At 40.6% G+C, this 22533-nt stretch overlaps 1 protein-coding gene across 1 annotated transcript in view; it reads right to left on the bottom strand.

Annotated features, from left to right (window-relative positions):
• acss1 (acyl-CoA synthetase short chain family member 1) overlaps positions 1-22533 on the bottom strand; it is a 30931-nt gene that overhangs the window by 6262 nt on the left and 2136 nt on the right. The window contains exons 2-8 of the mRNA XM_042010879.1: positions 19703-19799; positions 18608-18807; positions 14737-14912; positions 14436-14588; positions 5513-5660; positions 1765-1902; positions 1439-1531 (exon numbers count right to left, since the gene is read on the bottom strand). Coding sequence (XP_041866813.1) covers positions 1439-1531; positions 1765-1902; positions 5513-5660; positions 14436-14588; positions 14737-14912; positions 18608-18807; positions 19703-19799 — 1005 coding nt within the window. The remainder of the gene's footprint in view (positions 1-1438; positions 1532-1764; positions 1903-5512; positions 5661-14435; positions 14589-14736; positions 14913-18607; positions 18808-19702; positions 19800-22533) is intronic.

Raw genomic sequence — 22533 nt, 5'->3', positions numbered from 1 at the left:
GATAGTGAGCTTTTTTTTATGATAAAAATGTGAAAAATAATGCTGTTATCATGGATCATTGTGGATTTACCACACAGAGTCTCTGAATAAACACTACCTTTGTGGCTGGATTGTAAACCTCCTGGACGGGATAGAAATGCTGAAAAACTTCCGTAGATCAGCTAAAGGGTAGCTATCCATCACTATTTACCCCACTGAGGTACACACCACTGTTCCTGAGACACTGTTGACAATATCAGCAACAGTGCTCAGCGGTGCTGGTGATCTAGAGGAGTTTTATGTTTAAGGCTGGGGTCCATTTTCACACCTGAATTAGTGATGCGGGATTGTTTATGTAGGACCGTGAGGAAAGATCGTTGGAGTGTAACAAGTGAAGCCGCTGGATTTAAAAAGCATGACTTCAGTCTTTGTTTCACCTAAGTTTAGGAAATTCATCGCAATCCATCCCCTGAAGTTGCTGAAACAGTCAGCTGGACAGAAAGGAAAGTAGACTTGACAGTCGTCTGCATAAAAGTGAAATCGGATGCCATGCTTTCTAAAAATCGTACCAAGCGACTGCAAATAAAGAGAAAACAGGAGAGGACCAAGAATGGAGCCTTGTGGTACTCCACAGGTCACAAAACTCCACAACTTCTGTTAAAAACTCTACTTTAAACCCAGACTGGAACATTACCAGATTTTTATATTCATCCAGGAAGGCCTTTAGCTGAGTGTAGAATATTCTGGACTAAAAAGGTAACTTAGTGATCGGCCTAACAAAACATAAAAAGTTCTGCTGCATTTCCAGTTCTGACGTCTGTCTCCGACACCGTCTCTAATTTTTTAATTTATTGGGGATTGTAAGAGTCTGAAGCAGCTGGCAGAGAGTTCAGAGACTGATTTAAAAACAACTCTCTCTGTTGAGATTTTCCAGGAATTAGGTCACATGCTCAGTGATCCTTCTCCGTCTTCTCCTGGGGGGGTTTCAGCGGGCTGAATGGGGGCTTCTGGGGGTGGTGGTGGTTGTGGTGGTGATGGGGTCTTAATTCATTTTCTGCAGAGCTGCAGATGTTCTGCTGCTAATCGTTCCAATTAGAGCTAAAGCCTCCATAAAGAGAGAATCAGACGGACTTACAGTCGGATCAAGAGTCAGAACCACAAACAAAGAGACAAACTATCCACAGAGCAGCAGAGACCTAGAAAACACAAACGACTTAACGGACATCGAAGAATCAACGGGTCCTTTTCACAACAGGATATTATGAGGACACTGTGAAGACAGTCTGAGTACATTGTGAAGATAATTTCAGGAGAGTTCGAGGACAGTGTGGGGGCAGTGTGAGTACATTGCAATGACAATTTCAGGATATTTTATTTTAGACACCTTTACATCAAACTGTCTTTGACCATGTAAACTAGTGATGAGTTCAAACTGCTTTAATGAGGGTGTTTGTCTTACCTGTCTGCCACCAGGTGTCCACCAGAGGACACCGTCCCTCTCCCACCACACTGTTGAACCAGTGCCAGGCCTCGTGGTTTATGGGCTCCCCGACTGTAAAGAGACAGAAACACACTCTAAAACCAAAGTACAAATAAACTGCTGACCTTGTCTTCAATATGAAGATGTAAAGACAATGTGTCTTTAACATGAAGACAAAACAAGGTCATTTATCTGGATGATCATTTTTCAGATTTCTGTAAACACGTCTGCTGTCACAGACATCCTCATATTTGAAGTTTTGGTCTTTAATGAGAAAAAACTAAAGAACAACAGACATGTCCCACCTGATCCAAGCGTCTTCAGGGACGAGCGGTCGTATTTCTTCACCCAGCTCTCGTCGTACTTCAGCAGCAGGCGCAGAGCCGTCGGAGCTCCGTAGAACTGGTTGATCCTCAGACGCTCCACCATCTCCCAGTACCGGCCTGGAGGGAGACACATGGTCAACACATTCATCAGTGCTGGAGACATTACAGGTACTAAACCTGCTGTAGATCCAGATCCAGATCCAGACTCAGGATCCAGATTCAGATCCAGATCCAGACTCAGAATCCAGAGCCACATTCTAGTTTTTTCTGACAGCAAACTGTCTGCAGTGGAGCACAGAAACAATCCTGCAGCTCATACAGACATAAAAACAACAAAGTCTGAAAAGTCTCCTACGCAGACTTTCCTGTTCCGGTTCTGGTTCCACTCAGGATGCACCGCCAGAACTGCTCCTGACCCGGGTGAAAAGTTCAGAGATTTTCCCTTTGAAAAAATAGCTGGGTGTAGTTATTTTCTGCAGGTTGTTACAGATCTTTAATAACATAAAACTGGTCCAGCTTGTAAGCGATCCACCAGCATGGCTGCGTTTGTTCTGTTCTGGAATCAAACCATCCCATTGATTCGTGGACGTGCCGCTGCATCACTTTGAAACCCGATCTGGGAGCTGGTGACACTGGAACATTTCATGAATGATTTTCATTCATGTGGGAGGATTCATTCATTCATCCAGAAGTCATCTAAAACAATTTTCCATCTCGGGTTAGTTTTACCGACTTAACAGATCAAAGGTCAAGGCCACATCACAGAAAGGAGAGCTGACATCACTGTGAGTCAGGTGCAGGGCCGGCTCTAGGCCGGCAGGTGCCCTAGGCAAAACAGGAGTTTTGCCCCCCACCCCACGTGGCAAAATGCTTACCTTAAACTGAAGTTACATAACTCAGTCACTCACATTTTGTAGCTAATGTTGTCTCTTTATTAACAAACAAAACAAAGTCACACTGAAACACTCTAAACTAAACAAACTGCTACAAAATAGATAAATAGCATAAAATAAATAACATTTAGTTAAAAATCCTAAATGCAAATCCTGAAACAATGTAAAACGGAACAATAAAAACACTCATTAAACTAATCAAATTAAATTTTTGAAGCATGTTTCATGGAAGTTGTAACACAAAGTTGTTTATTTAAAATAATTCCCTCATGTCCTTCCAGCCACCAGGCCACCACTCAGAGACACAGATAGTCTGTCTGGATTCAATAATTTTTATGACATTTCTGCATTCACTGTTCTTTAGTTAGATCGGCTGCTACAGATCCACATATTATTTAATAACGGTTAGATAAAAACACATTATAAAACATAATAGTCCTGCAGTCATTATTCTTAGTTGAATTAACTACATTCCTCTCTGAGAGCCTCTGGTGAAGACCATGAGGCTGACGCCTTCTCTCTAGCAGCTTCTACATGGGCCTGTTGTAGCTGCAAAACTTTTCTCAGCCCATCTGGACAAATATAAGTTTAACACATTACTTTAAATTTTATAGCAGTAACATAAAATAGCTGTAGCCTACCCTCACAATAAACAGTTGCATAAATACTGCTTTGCAAATACAATTAGAAAGATTTTATGTCGTATCAAATCTTTACTTTATGTCATTTTGACATTATGACACACATGCTTTTTAAGCAGCACATGACGGCTTGGATTATCTTTTTATTATAAACTTTTTTAATGATTTTCCTGTTAGCAAAATGCGACAAGGTGACGTCATCCATCAGTATTATTACAAACCGGGATGTGCCGCTCTCCTCCCTCCACTCTCACCTGCCAGCAGCAGCAGCAGCAGGTGAGAGGGGTCGTCATCATCACAGAATATTGTAGCTTCTTTTAATTTTTATCATTTGTTTGGACTAGTTATTATTTACGGGGAAATGGAATGGAAATAAAATGAGTGTTAAAAATATATATATATATATATATATATTTTTTGACTGCAATTTGGCGCCCCTTCCAGCAGAGGGTGCCCTAGGTGACCGTCTAGGTTGCCTATTCCCAGGTCAGGTGGGGCGAAGTAGAGCTGTTTGGACCAATCAGAACTCAGAGCGAGAAACAGAGAAGGTGCGATAAAGCAGTCAGTTCTACAGCAGGAGGTCATAAACCAACATTAACAACATTAATGTGTAACCGGACTCCTCTGAACTGGCCCCCTTCATCATCAGGTTAAAGTCACCTGAGAGGATAAATTACTACCTTTAACTGTGCAGCAGCAGAAATTAGAGCACAACAGAGGCATCTCTTTCACATGTAACCACACATTCCACGAGGAACCATAAGCGAAAGACATGAACTCCATTTGAACCATGTGATTAACATCTGGATCACATGAAAATGTCCCAAACCCACATGTTTGTACATGTGGATCACATGTGCAAGCATGTGAATCTGCATGTAAACCAGATTCACATGAAATAAAATGTAAAACACGGGTGAACCACATGAGCCACAAGTGGAAGCACTTAAACATGTTATGTTCCATGTTTACACTTTCAAAAATCCCAGCTTCCACCTCTGCATCGGTGGTTCCTTTACACCAGGGCTACTCAATTCGGTCCTACGAGGGCCGCAATCCAGCAGGTTTTCCATGTATCCCTGCACCAACACACCTGAGTCAAATTAATGAGTCATTGTGTAGGACCTGATTGGTTGTTAGAGCCACCTAATTTGACTCAGGTGTGTTGGTGCAGGGATACATGGAAAACCTGCTAGATTGCGGCCCTCGTAGGACCGAATTGAGTAGCCCTGCTTTACACAGATGAAGTCCTCCATGGACACTAATGTCCTCCATACCATCGCAGCTTTCTCTAACAAGCCCTGGATGATATTTCTTATCTTTAGACGTAGAAGTAGACGTCAGTTTATTCCAAAAGCAGTTGAAACATGGACTTAAATGACCACAGGACACGTGTCCTCTGTCTTTCTGTCTATTTGAGCTGGTGTCTAGAGAACTCAGAGCTGTTTCTGCACAGAGTTCATATATGTCTTCTTCTTTGGGTAATCCAGTTTCAGGTTCTGGTTTTGGATCCAGTGGTGGACTATGTTTAGGGAAAATGGTTCTTCAGTGTCTTCCTCAGTCCATGTGACCTTATTGATCATGTATCATGATGATTTCTCCTGCAGTGGTGCCTGAAGACTATAAGGTCCCAACCATCCAACAGTGGTTTCTGTACTTCTGTACTGTACCAGATTTTTCCTGACTCCCTGAATCTTTTCTTAATTTTCTGCTCTGTAGATGCTGAAATCTTGGAGTTTGGATCAAATTGGTGAGCCATGACCCATCCTTTTTTGAAAAGATTAAAACCTTAGGTGACTGCTGCTTTTATACCCAATCCTGACACCCTCACTTGTCACTAGTTGTTCTACTGGTTGAGAATCTTCCAGAACCAAGTTACTGGATATTTTGGTTTTAACTGAGACATTTATCTCTAAATATAATGAAACTGGTTAGAAAAGATGCTGAAAATCATTTCTTCGGACTCATGCCTGCTAAATAAAAGTTTTAATTAATTTATATATTAACTAAAGTTGTTACATTTGTATTATCTGAGTTCAGCAAAACGAAGGTTCAGGTGTGTTTACCAGTCAGTGTGTATACGTTTTCTGCTCCACAGATCTGTGTTTTGGGTCCATTATCAGTGCACTGCAGGTGTGATGGAGGTGTGTGATTACATGCTGGTGAGGACCTGTGTTGGTGTGGCATGCTCACCTGGGTTTGGGTGCACAGGTGTGCTCTCAAACAGCACGGTGGTGGCACCGTTGCACAGTGGGCCGTACACCACGTAACTGTGTCCTGTTATCCAGCCGACGTCGGCTACGCAGCCAAACACGTCACCATCCTGGTAGTCAAACACATACTGACAACGACAAAAACACACAGGTACAACACACACACACACAGAAGATTCAGACAGGTAAGAGCACCAAAACACTGAAATACTGAAAATCTAGTTTATTAAAACAGCTGAGTGGGATTTTTTATTTGGTTAACCTGAGCTAATTTCACATATTTTACAAATGAAAGGTGGTAAAAATGAGCAGGGAGCAGAATGCCAGGACCATGAACAGCAGACGTACATTTATTAATAACAGAGAACTGTAAACCTGATTATATTTGAAACACGGTCACATGTTTGTTGCTGTAATAAAATCAGCTGAAAGTTTTTATATGAGTGGTCGAGTTGTTCCGTACCGACTGACTGAGACTTTGTGAGGCTGTGATGTGAAGCCACAAACAAGCCAGGTCTGATCTGGATCTGATGACAGTCTGAGTTTTGTCAGGATATTTAAGAGAAATGAAAACGTGTTATCTCACTGAAAATAAAACTGGATTCTGGTGAGGTAGCTGGAACACTATCATCACTTTTATTTTTAGCTCTTAAATTGTTCAAATCTTATGACCTTGGTTCCAAAAAGGTTTGGACACTGTGAACAATATATAAATAAAAACAGAATACAATGATGTCCAAATCTCATGTACTCATATTTAATTCCCAATAGAACAACTGAGATATTTTTACCATTTCATGGAAAATATGAGCTAATTTTGAATCTGATGGCAGCAACACATCTGTAACAAAACAGGAGCAACAAAAGGTTGGAAAAGTCATTGGCGCAAATTCAAAACAACAGGGGGAGCAACTAAAAGGATTAACAGGTCAGTAACATGACTGGGTATAAAAAGAGCATTTCAGTGAGGCAGAGTCTCTCAGATGGAAAGATGGACAGAGGTTAACCAATCTGAGACAAACTAAGCCTAAAAATTTTGGAACAATTTAAAAAAATGTTCCTTAAAATATAACTGGTAAAACTTTGAAGGTCCCACCATCTACAGTGTATAATATCATCAAAAGATTCAGAGAATCACGAGGGATCTCTGTGCGCATGGGACAAAGCTGAAGGTCTAAACTGGATGCTGGTAAACTTGGGGTCCTCAGGCAGCACTGCATTAAGAGCAGACATGATTCTCTACTGGAAACCACTGCATGGACTCAGGAAAACTCCCAGAAACCACTGTCTGTGAACACAGTTCACCCTGAAACCAACAAATACAGGTTAAAGTTTCATTATGCAGAGAGGCCAGGTGTAAACAGGATCCAAAACCAGCGCCGTTTTCTCTGGACCAAAGCTCATTTAAAATGGTCTGAGGCAAAGTGGAAACCTGGATCCTGAACATCACCCTGGAACTACTTTTTACATCGTGCTGAACATAACCCGGAACTACTTTTTACATCGTGCTGAACATCATCCTGGAACTACTTTTTACACCGTGCTGAACATCACCCTCGAACTACTTTTTACACCGTGCTGAAACTACTTTTTACATCGTGCTGAACATCACCCTGGAACTACTATTTACACCGTGCTGAAACTACTTTTTACATCGTGCCGAAAATCACCCTGGAACTACTTATTACACTGTGCCGAACTTCACCCTGGAACTACATTTTTCACCGTGCCGAACATCACCCTGGAACTACTTTTTACACCGTGCCGAACATCACCCTGGAACTACTTTTTACACCGTGCTGAACATCACCCTGGAACTACTTTTTACACCGTGCTGAACATCACCCTGGAACTACTTTTTCCACCGTGCTGAACATCACCCTGGAACTACTTTTTATACCGAGGCCAACATCACCTTGGAACTACTTTTTACACCGTGCCGAACATCACCCTGGCACTCCTTTTTACACTGTGCCGAACATCACCCTGGAACTACTTTTTACACCGTGCTGAACATCACCCTGGAACTACTTTTTACATCGTGCTGAACATCACCCTGGAACTACTTTTTACACTGTGCTGAAACTACTTTTTACATCGTGCTGAACATCACCCTGGAACTACTATTTACACGGTGCTGAAACTACTTTTTACACCGTGCTGAACATCACCCTGGAACTACTTTTTACACCGTGCCGAACATCACCCTGGCACTACTTTTTACACAGTGCCAAACATCACCCTGGAACTACTTTTTCCAGACGTGTTGCTGCATTAGATTCACTATCAGCTCATATTTCCTATCACGTAATAAAATGTCGCAGTCTCATCATTTGACATGTTGTTTATCTTCTACTGGGAATAAAATATGGCCTGATAAGATTTGTAAGTCATTCTGTTTTAATTTACATTTTGTCATGACCTGGGTTTGTACTTGTTTTAGAGTTAACAATATCATATCTACCTTTTAAAATTGAAAGATGGGAATTCCACGAGACTCTGTGTTGGGAATATTTCTCTTTTTTGTACATATTAATAAACTGCAGCCACTATAAAATGTGAGTGTCAAATGTTTGCAAATGATGCTTTCATATTTGTGTCACAGCTTCAGATTTAATTTCTGTCTCTGAACTCAACAAAACCATTTAAACATGCATTGCAGTCAGAGTGTGATGGTTTCACAGATTTTCTATAACACTTTTAGTTACAGTATTTATCACATTCAATGCAACAACTTTGCATTAAGTCCATCTTAATACATGACTTGTTTAGGAACTTTCATCACAAGCATAACATAAATTATGGAATTATGTGGAATTATTTTTGTTTTCTTTTTGAAAACATATGGAGAAATATTGGCTTGAACGTCCCTGAATTGGATTAAATGGGTATAGATAATGGATGGATCTGTAGGATTACTTGTGCAGTTTTAATGTGTGGATTAGTTTTGCACTGGTAATACAGAATATATATGAAGCAGCTGTTTGTTAATGTAAGACCACTGTAAGACAAACTGTAATATATAATAATCTGTTCATCATTTAATAGTTTTGGGGTGAGATGTTGTGGGGATCTTTGTTGTTTGTAAAATTCCCGTCAAAGGACTAATTATTTGTTTTGCTGTTTGTGGCAATAACAGTTTTGGTGTGAAAGTTATTTGGAAAACTCTTCGGTGTTTTGCCCTCCAGAACTGGAAACGGTTTTATGGATGGCTACAGCACTCAGAAAGTAAGTGTGAAATGAGATGTGCCGACTTTCAGAGAAATTACGTTTTCTATCACTGCAGGGAAAAACAAACATAAGGAGGCTCATTCTGAATATGATCTGTACCAGATCATTGTTGGATGGATGACAATAAAAACAGACTAAACTAGAAGAACTCAGAGAGCGCAGACCTCCACCAAGCCATTGTCATTTTTAAAGTTTTTGACAGTGATTGTTGGTATTATTTTTTGAGTTATAAGCACTAACGCCCTATCGCCCCATGTCGAGGTCCAAACCACTGTCACAACCTGGTGGTCACATGACCATGAACAGCTTGCCGGTGAAATGAAACCCTGCATCATACCAGCTTCCATGTTAAAGTGTGCAACTTGATCTCATAATTTAAGTTTTCTCTATTTCTTTTTGATAGAAAATTTTCCACAATGTAACACGGTTATCTTCATCCCCTCGGTGTCTAGGCTAGAAAAAGATCATTATTCTTCCAACTTTGTACCTCTTCCCAATACATCCGACCATAAGGATCAAATACATGCTGGGCTCGTATGACTGGAGTTACCCAAACGTGTTCATGTTTATTTCTCACAAACCTTTAACTTGACACTTTCAGTGACTAAATCTCCAGTATTTTGAACATCAACACCAGTTTGGGCTTCACGTCTTTCCCATTTCCCTTTGAACCCTAAAACTACTTCTGCTAAGGCTTCAGCATTTTTAACGCCAAGATGTTGGTGCAGTTCTACATGGCCATTGTGGAGTCCATCCTCGCCTTCTCCATCACCATGTGGTTCACTTGAGCCATTGCCAGGGACAGGCACAGACTGCAGCGCATTGTGCATGCCGCTGAGAAGGTGATTGGCTGCAGGCTCCCATCTCTGCAGGACTTGGATGTCTCCAGGATCCGGGCGACACGCAGGTTGGATCGCAGCTGACCCTTCTCATTCTGGACATGATCTGTTTGTCCCTCTCCCCTCAGGCAGAAGGCTATGGTCCATCCGGACCAGAACCTCCCGCCATATGGACAACTTTTTCCCCTCTGCCATCAGACTCATAAACACTAAATAACTTTATATCAGACTCATGAACAATCAGCTACTCAGTATTGGACTCATGGACACCAACCACCTCTGCCATTTGCACTATGTGGTTCACTCCACACTCACACACTAATTTAGTTATACTGTCTCTATTACACACCCTTATTTATTTATCTATTTATTTATTTACCTACCTACACTACCGTTCAAAAGTTTGGGGTCATTTTGCCATGGGATTCAATAGGGAAATGACCCCAAAGTTTTGAACAGTAGTGTACCTTACTAGTCTATGTTCCATGTTGCACCATTGCACCATGAAAAATTCCTAGTCTGTGAAACCTCCAGAGAATGGCAATAAAACTGATTCTGATTCTGAACAAGACACCTGTTTCTTTAGCAGACCAGATGACTTCCATTCAGCAAAGGTTCACACACCTGTTACAGGAAAATCTAATTCTGATTTCCCCTCAAGTTTTACAGTTGTGGCGCCTTCTGTTGGTTTTGGGGAGAGAATTTCCACTTGTGATAAGGTTTGGCCACATGTCATCTTGACTCCTGACTCCTGGATTCTCTTCATTCTAAGGGTGCATTCACGCTGGTGCTGTTCGGTCCATTTTAAACTAACCCAGGTCTGCTTCCACAGACATTATGATTCCTTTGAAGCAGTGTAAACTTTTATTCGTACTCTGGTGCAGACCAAAGAAGCGAACTCTGGTCCATATTTAAAATGGAGGTCTCAGTTTTCTTGCATGTGTAAAAGCAAATGGACCATCCAGTGAACCAATAAGAGGAAGTGATCTTGGACACGTCATAGGGCAAGATGTCGGATATCTGGCTCTCTCTCCTGCTGCTCTTCCTGGACAGATTCTTGTGAAAATCAGGTTGGGTTTGAACACCAAAGTAAAAACAGAAACCAGACTAAATGAATATATTGTTGCTCCATTGCAAACAAGCTGTTTTTGGTCCTGGCCAATCAATGAACCAGATTTTCTTCTTCTTTCTTCTTGGTCAGCTGTTGTTTTGGGGAATATTGCCTCAAGCAAGTAACTTTTGTAACTGAGTGACGTTGTTCAGGCAGTTTGGTCCAGTGGAGGAAAGTTCAGTGTGAAAATAATTCAAACCAAAGGAAGGTGTGAGTTTTTTAAGAATTCCCCACCCAATCAGAGTCTCCCGGACTATCCTGGTGTAAGAGCCCTAATGGGCTCGACACACGGGAGGCGACCAACGACAGCGACAGGCAAAACTCATCGCCACCCAGGTGAAACCCAACACACGGGATGGGACAAACAAGAAATGCAAGAAGACATTATTAGTGGAAGAGAGGAAACGCAAAAGAGAGAGGGACAGGACAAGAGATAAGACAGTACAGAACAGGTAGGATGCAAGATGGATGATGGATTAGCTGTTGATACGGAGGCGCATCACTGAGAAAATCTGCAAATATTCTGTGATACATTTTTCAGGTGCTAATGAACACTTGTAACTGACTTTTTTTGTTTTCAGGTGGTTTGCTGTAGTTTCTTTTCAACCATTCAAGATGCCACATTTAATTAGACAGTATATTGCCTTAAAGCCAAGGTCCTTGAGAAGAATGACCACATATGGGCTGGTCCCAAAGACCAGATGTAGATCTTCTTCATGTCAGGCTCTGTATCTTTGGAGATTTGGGAGTTTTCTCATCGACCATCCAATCTGGACTGTCTACTTAAGCTCCACACTTTCTGTCTTGCTCTCTCTCAGACTTGCTGCTGCTGCTCAAACCTGATAAGCTGGCTGCTTTTCAGCCCCTCTACCACCCCAGCATCTACCTGTGGGCTTCAGGTGGATGTTTTCCTATCACTCTCATAACAAACTGAGAAAAGGTATGTGGAATGAGTGATGGGATCAGAGCCTGACACCAAACATTCATGCGAGTTGTCTGACTGAATCTTAAACACTGATATTTTAAAGTCAGTGGACATGGCATTCTCACCATCACCACTAATTTCTCCAGCTTTGACAGCCAGAGCAGCTAAGTGATAATTCTGTCCTTTATTTCTGGTGCGTTGAATAAAAGCTCTGCAACTCATTTTCACAGTTGGTTGAGTTGAACAGCTGGTCAGTGGTGGAGCTAGAGGGGTCCAGGGTGGCACTGGCCAAGTCTGAAATCTGACTGTACATCCAGGTGTCACCTCAGATGACTGGTATGTTGCTGGAGGAAGAATGAAATGTTTTTCCAGACCTGCATGGATCACCAGTATCACCACTTTACTTTGAACTAATTAGGCATCCTTTAAGAATATTGATATGAGGCTGCACATTTCTAGAAAAGCCTTGTCCCTGTGCAAATACACCTACTAATATGTAAGACTATTAACCTGATGTTAGCATGAAGCTAAGTAGCAGTGCTAACCTAGTTATATGGTAGCACTAGATTAGTTTTAAGATAATGTCAGGAAATCATGTCATATTTAGTTTTCAGTGAGTGTATTTAAGGACTACACATCAACTCAGTTAATCAAGATTTTCACATTGGAGAAGAAAATAAAACTATAAAGAAGCTCAAAGAGAACCTTGGTATCCACATTACTTAGCGCTGACTAAGCAAACGCTACAGAATCCAGTTTCATTTAAACAGGAGGCTAGCAAGGCTGCTAGCTGGTTTAAAGGTAGCTACAGTATGAAGATGTGGAGAAATATATCCTATAACTAGTCTTACTTTTTATGTAGAAGATATAAGAATAAAGAGAAAGGGAGATATTTCTTTTTAAAAGAGGAAAGACACAGATCAGGTCATTGTGGTCAGACACAAAGATCCTCTAACACCACCAAACAGTAAAAAAGAACTGCAAGAGGTAGAAGCCATTGGTCCCCCTATCACCACATTAAGCACAGCAAAACAACCAACTTACTGTTCTATGGAACTTTTTAAAAGTTGTTGCAAATATATCATTAATGTAAAGATTTTTTATTTCTCATGTCTCTCTAATGTGACCACGGTTACCACAGCAGTGGAAGTGTGTGTGTTAGAGAAAAGATCACAATAATTTCCTCTTTTATAGTATATGACCCTCTTATAAAGTCTTGCCCACCCTCTGGCACCCGTCAAGTGTAAAAGTCTGGCCCCGCCACTGGTTGCATTATCCAGTGAGTTGCACTTGCACATGCCTTGTGGTTAAGGTTTTGATAAGTTTGGTTCACCATAGCCATCCAATCACCTCTTGACAGGAAGACCGAGAACGCTGTTTGCTGCAGTGAGAGTCATGTTTCCCACCACCAGCTTGTGGAGGGCAGTAGTTCAGATTGTGGTTAAAGAACCCCTGTGGTTGTTTTCACTGGAGGATTTGTTGCAGATGAACTCGAAATGACATAAAGAAACAACCTGACCTCTTTAAAGAGAAATCCCAGCATGCATTGCTCTGAGGACGTGGTGGGTAATTTAATGCAGTTTCGTGGTAACTGCATGCTCTGATGTCACGTTTCTCTAGAGTGGAGAAGAACGTAGGTCTGAATCAGCGGATGGAAATGAACGCAGCCTGAAAGAATCTGAATCTGTTTGACCACAAACAAAATGATTGAAGAGACAAGGCCGGTGTCCTAGCAACGCTCTCTCTCTCTCTCTGTGTGAGGATGTCTCTTGACCTGGCGTGGACCCAGCGGTCTTGGTTTTTTTTTCATATAAATCAGCTTTTGTCCTGTTTTCCATCCAAACAAGCAGTGAGCCAAAAGCCTGAACTCTTGAGCCGCTAAGCTGCTTTAGAAATTAGCACTGATAGATATTTGGCAGAAGCTGAGATGGGGGTCGTTGAAGGGAGGAGGGAGGAAGGTTATTTCTGTTTTTATTCAATTATCATCAACAACATGATGTCAGATTTGAAACACACATAGCAGATGTTTTTGCCTGTTAGGGGGAAAAAAGCTAATTTAAAGCTTTCAAAAGCTGAACGAGCCTGTTCATCCCCCTCTTCATCCTCCTCTTCATCCTCATCTTCCACTGTCTGCTAACAGTGGCGTTGTTGTGTCGCCTGTTGAACAACTGCTCTCTTTTGTCTCTACAAGTTCATTAAAATTCAGCAAATTATAGCCAAGTGAGGATAAATGGCTCATTCAAACTCACCAAACGTTATTTATACACCACGTTTCAAAATAAGTTTTCCAAACATCAGTTACTACAGGGCTCTTATTCTGAAGGTCCTCTGAGAAAAAGAAAGAAGAGGAAGATAAGATTAAGGCGTCATAAAAAGGAGGAGAGAAAAGGAAAGGGAGGTAAGAGCTAGAGATGTGGGAAAGAAGGAGAAGAGGATGGAGGAAAGGAGGCTGCTGGCATAAAAGGAAATGAGGATGTAGGAGGTGTAGAAGGAGATGAAGATATATAAAATGAGATTAGGGTGTATAAAAGGAAATGAGGTTGTTTAAAAGGAGATGAGGATCATAACAGGAGTTGAGGATGTGTAAAAGGAAATTAAGATAGAAAATAGAATTAAGGTGCATAAAAGAACATTAGAATGTATAAAAAGAGAGGAGTGTACATAAAAGGAGGGTAGAACGTATTAAACAAAAGTAGGGTGTATAAAAGGAGACAGGATGTATAAAAGGAGAGGAGGACGTGTATGAGTCGAGGAAGAGGTGTAGAAGGGAGGAGTGAAAGAGGTGTAGAAGGAGTACCTGGTGAGTCAGGGAGGCGTACAGCAGATATCCGGCCTGTGTGTGGACGATCCCTTTAGGCTTTCCCGTACTTCCGGATGTGTAGAGCAGGAAGAGGATGTCCTCACTGTCCAAAGGCTCAGCAGGACAGACAGTTGGCTGAGAGGACATCACCTGAGAGACAGGACACACCAAATTAACTTTTTGATTTATTTTGATGTTCTACCAGTCAGGTGTGCTGATGATGAATTAATGAAGTGTTAAACTGGGGAATCTGAAATGTTTATGATCAGGCATATTGATGATAGATCTGCTGTCCCACCTCCTCTAGTGGAACATCCAGTTCTCCCATCACTGGAAGCTTTTCGGTCCTCTGAGAGACAAAGACATGTTGGACGGAGGGACACTTCTTCACGGCATCGTCCACCGTGGCTTTGAGCTCGATGAGTCGGCCTCCCCTCACACCTTGGTTACAGGTGATCACGGCTTTACACTGAGCTGCAGTAAACGGACAGAGGTGGTCAGTTCCATGATGAAGCTGATGAAGGAAAATAAAATTCTCTGTTCTTAGGAAGGGGCTTCTGTATTTAGGAGTTAAAATGAAGTTTGGAGTTCCTCAGGGATCAAAACTGGTTCTTCTTTCTTTTTGTTTCTCTGGCAGCTCTACAGGAAACACAAGGCAGTAGCAAAACAAATATCTAATGAGCAAAACCTATTTTCTTTTATTTGTCCTAGAAAACTTCAGGACTGAATCTTGAAACTTCCCACAAATTATTTTTTTAGTTTTCTTTCAAAGAGAAAGCAGCAAACATGAAAACATTAAAAGAGAAATGCTGATATTTCTGAAGTGAAAATGAGAGTTTCTGCCACCTCACGTGAAATTTTTCCAGCTCATCTCTTGGCCCGTTTAAGTTGTTTAAGCTGGATGAACCTTTGAACTCTGACACTGCTGTAAAGCAGTAAGGACGCTCAGAGTTCAGCGATAAAACCACATTCCTTCACTCAACAAACATCCTAAAGGTGGGCGGCAGCTTCTGCTTTAAGGTCATAATCCTGATCTGGGTTGGATTCATTCATCAGAGACACTGGGCTCCGATCACATAAACTTCTCTATCAATTCTGTGATAAACATTTCTTGGATATTATTGTGTGAAAAACTAAAGAACTGATAATTGACTTTAGGTAAAGTCAAAGTTAGGATGCACCAAGAGGAAGCAGCTCAAATTCAAAGAAAACACTGAGCTGCTTGTCAAAGGGGTCAACAAGGGGTCATTCACACTGCAGGTCTCAATGTTCAAATACTCTTTTTTTTCGAAATCTGATTTTATTTCATTTTGTGTGAAGTCATGAACACGACATCATGCAGTGCGTAGTGTATACAGAAGTAAATATGGAGGCTTCATGTGTTTGTGTACTTGCACAGTGGAACAAACAAAATTACGATAAACTGATGAATGAAATGATTCGAAATTTGCCATGATTCCATTTTGTTTCAATCCCCTTCCACCGGCGCAGAATTATGCCATTTGTTTCACTTCTGTGACGTCAAAGTCAGACGAAATGCAGCATGTAGGTTCAGCATGCTCCTTCATAGATCAGATACGCATCCGATCTAGGACCACATATAAAACTGGCCTAGGCTGGATTTTAAAAACTCGGATTTGTGCCCTTCAGACTGTCATTAAAAAATCTGATATAAGTCACATGTGCAAAAAAATCGGAACTGAGCTGCAGTGTGAACATTGTCCAACTAAAATGTACAGTTTTTCTAGCAAAACATGGACAAAATTGAGAAAGTACTAATAGACAAACTATGATGAATCAACAACAGAAAGTGCAAAAAAAGAAAAAAGACAAGAAAACATGACAAGGTATAGTCTTAACCAGTACAATGGTGGGTAATGAAGAGAGACTACAGTACATCTTATCTCTCAAAACATTAGCATCTGACAGTATGAAGCCAAAAAAGTTATAAAGCCGCCTTGGAACTTCTCACCCTGAACACAAAGAAAAGCTTAATTACTTCCAAAATAAATAGTTGTTTTACTAAAGCCACGTTCATCTCGTCAACTCACCTCATATAAACTAGCGAGCATAGTTCACTGATGTAAACTGTTCCACACTCCAGCTGAGGAATGTCCTTCTTCCACTGATACGGTTTTAACTGCAGCCAATAAACTAAAGATACCAGACGATTTCTCTGCCAAACAAGACGATTTCTCTGCCAAACAAACTATTTTGTGGTGCATTTCTTCACACATTTTAATGTAAGTGTTGGGGTGCAAGTGGTAGTGATGGTGGGATGGGGGGGCCTGACGTTGTCAATAAAAAAGGGGCCCTGCAGAAAAGGTGTGTTAAAGCAACACTACTGATCTCTGGCACCTTGGCGTCCCCTAACGAAGCCTTGCATCCTGTCTCTCCTCTAAGCTCTCTACAGCCAGTAAAGATCAGTCTGACGTTGACTTTATTTCTTGCTCTGTCACTTTCTTTCTTTTCATCTCTTCCTCTGATAATGTCCTCTTGTGTTTCTTTGCTGAATCAGCCATGGTGCACGTTAAAAATGGCAAGAGTGGGACTCTGTTGTAAAGCCAAATGCAGCTGTAAAGTGATGCTCCGGGCTGGAAAAAAGAGAGTGTTATTTCTCAGCCCTGGGATGCTGCAGGACAACAACGGTTCCAGGAATGTACATGATGAATGTCAGTGAGGGATCAAAATGAGTCACAACATCAGAGTTTTAAGGTCAGAAAATTATCTAGTGTTGCCTTAACGTGATGAATTCAAAACTTCACCACTTCACTTCTGTAGGTTCAAGATTCAGAAACCATGAAAATAAACCTGCCGTGTGGCAGAGCAGTAACAGGACGAAGGTTTATGCTCCTCCTGCTTCTCTTCTTCCCACAAATCGACCTGCCGTGGACACTTCATGTTCTGCTGGTTGGTGGTTCTGCAACTGTTTACACAACAGAAATGTTCCTGAACAGTGAATGTGACCTCCACAGAGCTGAGTCACCTGATTAAAATGGAAGAGGAGGAGATGTGCATCAATACAGAGTCTGGATGTCGGAAAAAAACACCATGTAGGAAGCAAACATAAGGAGGTGGGACCTCCAGTGAAAAACAAATCTGAAACCAACAGGACATCATCCACAAGCTTTTTAGGTAAATTCTAATCTTTCTCCATCAAAGTGTCTGAGTTTTATCTTTTAAGCGGCAGCGAGTAACAAAATCAAAGTTCAATGACAGAAAAACATAATATATAATTAAAAACTGTGTTTCTATTGGTATCTAATTACTTTACTAAAATAACTGTTACACTTTTATTCATATTTGTGCCACCATTTTTACTACAGTGTCTCTGAATGGACAAACAACTCTGTGTGTGAAGCTTTAAAAGTGTTGCACCGGCTTTGTTTGATAGGACCTGGAGCACCGTTTGGGATAAGCAACACCTTAAAAGGACCAGAGAAGAAGACAGTATACATGTACACAGTGTTGAGGTATTGACCTGCAGGGCAGTCGTCGCTGCACCTGAGGCCACTGGATCTACATAGATAAAAACAGTTTTGGCCGATGTGTACATTCCCAACTGTGCTTGGTATTTGTAGTAATTTCTATGTCCATCTTTACCACTAGATGGCAGTAATTCTTACACACTGGACCTTTAACCACCTCATCAAACTCACTTCTTTATCACAGCTCCAGCATTTTTTACTATTTTTTACCAAGTGGAATTTTTATAATTTACAATGAATTCAGTTCCTTCATATTCATGAAGAAGTTCTGAACATTTACAGATTTTACAGCTCTCACACATGAAGAAATGTCTCAACAACGCCCCCTAAAGGAAAGGCCCATGGCCCCTCTGATTACAACATTTTTTATTTCATATGAAATTTAGTCCAAATATGGAACATGCGAAGAACAAATCTGGACCCTGAATGTAACAGGAAGTCATCCATTTTGAATTTCTCTTCCTATAAATGTTGTTTTTGTTTTTCTCTTTTAAGAAAAACTTAATTTTCAACTAGAATCCTGAAGATTTCAGCTGATAATTAATCTCACAAGATAGAGTTGAGGGGTGTTTCCTGGTCTTGATGGAGGTCATCTGGTTGTTTCTGTGTTTGGATGATTGAGGTTCCTTTCCAACACCCCAGACTCCAGAGAACATCACCTCACCACAAACATGGACTCACCGTCCTGGATCCGGCCCGCTATCGCCTCAGAGCTGAAGCCAGCAAACACCACCGTGTGCACTGCTCCGATGCGGGCGCATGCCAACATGGCTGCCACAGCCAGCGGCGACACCGGCATGTAGATGGCCACTCGGTCTCCTCTGTGGATCCCATGGCTCTTCAGAGTGTTGGCGAGGCGGCAGGTGGTCTCCAGCAGCTCTCTGAGGGACAAACATGGTGGAGACATCACTGAAACTAAAGTCTGAACAAACCTCTTAACTGTTCTGTAAACATGCCTGCCTGTTGTAGCTTCTTCCTGCCACATGGGGGCAGTGTGCAGAATCAAGAACAGCTTGACCTGCAGGTTCCTCTTGGTTTTGCTTCTCCTGGTTGTTGTTTGGAGTTAACTTTCAGCCAATCACCATTAAATTAGCTTGTAGCATCAGTGCTGCTTCATTAGCTTGTTGGAGGACTGAGCATCTGTTTTTATTTTTTAAAATCCTTCAGAATCTTTCAGTCTGAGCTGCACAGACGGATACGGACGGACAGCAAACCGACCTCTATCCACGTCAGATAAAACATTCCCTGTCAGAGAACTGAGAACATGACTCTGTCAGAGTCTACGAACTGCAGAACCGATCAGAACTGGTTCATTTCAGGATCTGCTGTCTACGATTTTACTGCAAATTTGAATCAAACGGGCCTCTGAAGCTCCAGATGACAACTTTAAATGATGAAAACAAATCTTCATGTTCAGAGTAAACAACAGGATCAAGCACAGAAAGGAAGAAAGGAAATTTTATTTTATATTTTACCTTTCAGAGATTAAAACCACAAAGTGCTTTACAATGGGAATAACAACAAACAAAATAAAATACATAAAAAGACAATAAGAAAACCCTTAAGAACACCCACAGAGTCATAATTACCCTGGCGTAACTAAACAGCCTGCTTGAATAAAAGAACATTTCTATTTCCAACATTTAACAAGGTGAAACATTGCTGAACGTTTATGGAGCTGCAGCGATAAGATAAACATCAATAAACAGAACCATCCCGACTGTCTGTTTATCTCTCAGCAGGTGTGTGCTGCTGCTGCAGATTAGACGCTCATACCTGTAGGAGACCTTCACCTCAGTGCCAGGTTCGTCCCGCTCCCAGATCAGAGCAATCCGGTCCGGATGTGTCTCCACATGGACGTCCAGGCAGTTCACTGAGAGACAGACACACAACTAACCTTCAACAAGCGTGTGAAGAACCAAGAACAAAAGTATAACTAAAGTTTTACTTCGTGTAGGAAGTAACCAGAAGGAGGTGGGACCTCCAGTGAAAAACAAATCTGAATCCAACAGGACGTCATCCATTTTGAATTTCTCTTTCAATAAATGCTCTTTTTCAGCAGTTATTTTTATATGGACAAACTTCAGTTTTAATTAGGCCGATTTACATTTGGACCAACTTAAAGAAAGAAACAGAATCCAGAAGCTTTTTAGGTAAATTCTGATCTTCTCCATCAAAGTGTCTGAGTTTCATCTTTCAAGCTGCAGCGAGTAACAAAATCAAAGGTCAATGACAGAAAAATTATAATATATAAATTATAAACCAGGGTATATAATTATTTCGTCTCATCTCACCAGAAAATAAACTTCTGAGGGTTAAAATGTGTTTTATGAATTTCATGAAGAAAACAGGCAGAAGCTTAATCATCATTTCAGACGCAACGTACAGAAAATGTGACGACATTATCTGAATAAACTGAAATATACATTACAACTGGATAACATGAATATTCATCATTTTCACAAGTAAAACTCTTTTCTCTATAGTTGATCAGATTATCTTGATAGTTATGTTGTAATAATAACACAAACTTTTGAAAACAAGGGTACAGGTTAGATTCTGACCTTGGTAGGAACATAAAGTCTCCCCGAGGCCCCTGGAAGATAAATATTTAGTTGCACTTTGATGTTTATTTCTAGTATCGTATAAAAGAGTGGACAGAACATCTGAAAAAGATGTTTTTGTTAATTAGCTAGACTGAATACAGTCATAAACCATCGCTACACAGAACATCATCATCCTTATAGCTGTGATCATTTTGAAAAAGGAAATTTCTAAGGGATCATTTTGACTCATTTCGATTGTAAAGAATCTGTGATGTTAGAGGAATTGTTCATTTTTACATCATTATTATTCTCCTTTTAATTTAAAAACATGTTATTCTTGTCCATTGTTCAGAGATCTGTAGCAAATAAAAATGTCTTTTTTAGTCTGTATAGTATAATGTGAAGGTCAGGTAAACATTTCATTATGACATAGTATGACTTTCATTAAATTTAAATTCATTATGAAGGCCACGTCACAACTCTGAAAGATATATGGGCTCATGAAGCATCTCGAGCTAGTATCACAAAGAAAGGCACATATCAGCCAAACTCAGGATATGTACCAGAAATGGTCTGGATTCTTCTAACACTTAGAGAAATACAACCAACAGATATTTCAGAAATCTGGCCCTTTTCAGTAAACTGACCTTAGATATTTCTGGACACATCTGGTATCTGGACACAATACATGTCCTCATGCAGTATCTTCTGTCTTCATATCACCAGATATGCCATCTGTCTCGCACCAGAAATGCTCCAGCTTTGTTAGATATTTAAGGAAGTATCCCCTGTTGATATCTATGGATTCTGGCCCTTTTCAAGCAGTGAAAGCTCACCTGCTTCATTATCTCCACCTCTCTCTGAACTACCTTCTGTCACCTGATAAAATAACGCATTAATTCATGATAAGGAAACAGGTATATGGCTTTAAAACTGCTTTGATCACCATTATTAATGACTTGACAGTAATTAAAAAAATCATTTCTTTGAGTTGAAATTTTTCATTGACTCACTCTAAAATAACTCCTGATGTCTGCGGTTCCTTTTTTCTTTTTGCTCTTGAAGTTCTGACTGAAGACACAACCACCATTAGCACCGCTCTCTCTTTGAACAGAGTGAGTGACAGCGAAGACAGCCAATCACGTTAGAAAGAGACATACGAGCAGACTGTGCAGAGTCAATCATATTGGTAAAATGTGTTATACGGCTGGATTTATAACAGCATTGTTATAGATAGAAAACAAAGATTTCTCAGCTGTTTGTGCAACAGAAAATGATAGGGACAACTCAGAAGTTGCTGGATATTGGTAGGGGCACATCACAACCATCCCTACCTAATTTTACATCCATGGTTGAAAGTAGAAATAAATTAGACATTCTGGGACTTTATTTTGATATTTGAGAACTTTATGAGCTCAGTTTTGATGTCATTCAGTTTAAAGCTTCTTGTAGATGATGGATTTAACTGGGTTACGTGTGGATGCCACAGCATCATCTGCAAAAAAGTGAACATTTGTACTGGAGACTTTTTAATTCAGGATTATTTTATATAAAATCAGAGTGGTCTGAGCACTGATCCCTGTGGTACACCCTCTGTTAGTTAGAGAATATACTTGCTTTTTACCCTTGTGTTTACATAAGAAACTGATTCCATCTTAACAATAACTGTTAGCATATTTGCTTGTAAACAACATTTGTTACCAGAGGAATCCACTAGGGGGCGCATTAGAGAACTCAGACCAGATAGCGTTGCTGAATTTGTAAGATGTTTTAGTCTCGTTAGTTTCCTCAATCCTGTGATTGTGAACGTGACATCATCAATTTTGACTCAGGGATGAAGAGAAAGTACAAAAAAAGAAAGAACTGAATAAAACTTCCTGATGTTCGAGGCAGTACGTATGATTCCATCAGATTTTTACCGGCCGCTGCACACAAACTGATAAAAGTTCAAGTAAAGAACTGAGATTCATAGAATTCAGGTTTTATATCATCATACATTTAGAGAATTGATGGTTAAAAATAACATTGGGTTTCATTCTGTACTGTGTCGCCACCGTGCTG

Source organism: Melanotaenia boesemani, chromosome 16, assembly GCF_017639745.1.
Source record: "Melanotaenia boesemani isolate fMelBoe1 chromosome 16, fMelBoe1.pri, whole genome shotgun sequence".
Classification (NCBI taxonomy): domain Eukaryota; kingdom Metazoa; phylum Chordata; class Actinopteri; order Atheriniformes; family Melanotaeniidae; genus Melanotaenia; species Melanotaenia boesemani.
Note: the sequence above shows the minus strand (reverse complement) of the source record. Positions and strands in the feature narration are given on the sequence as shown.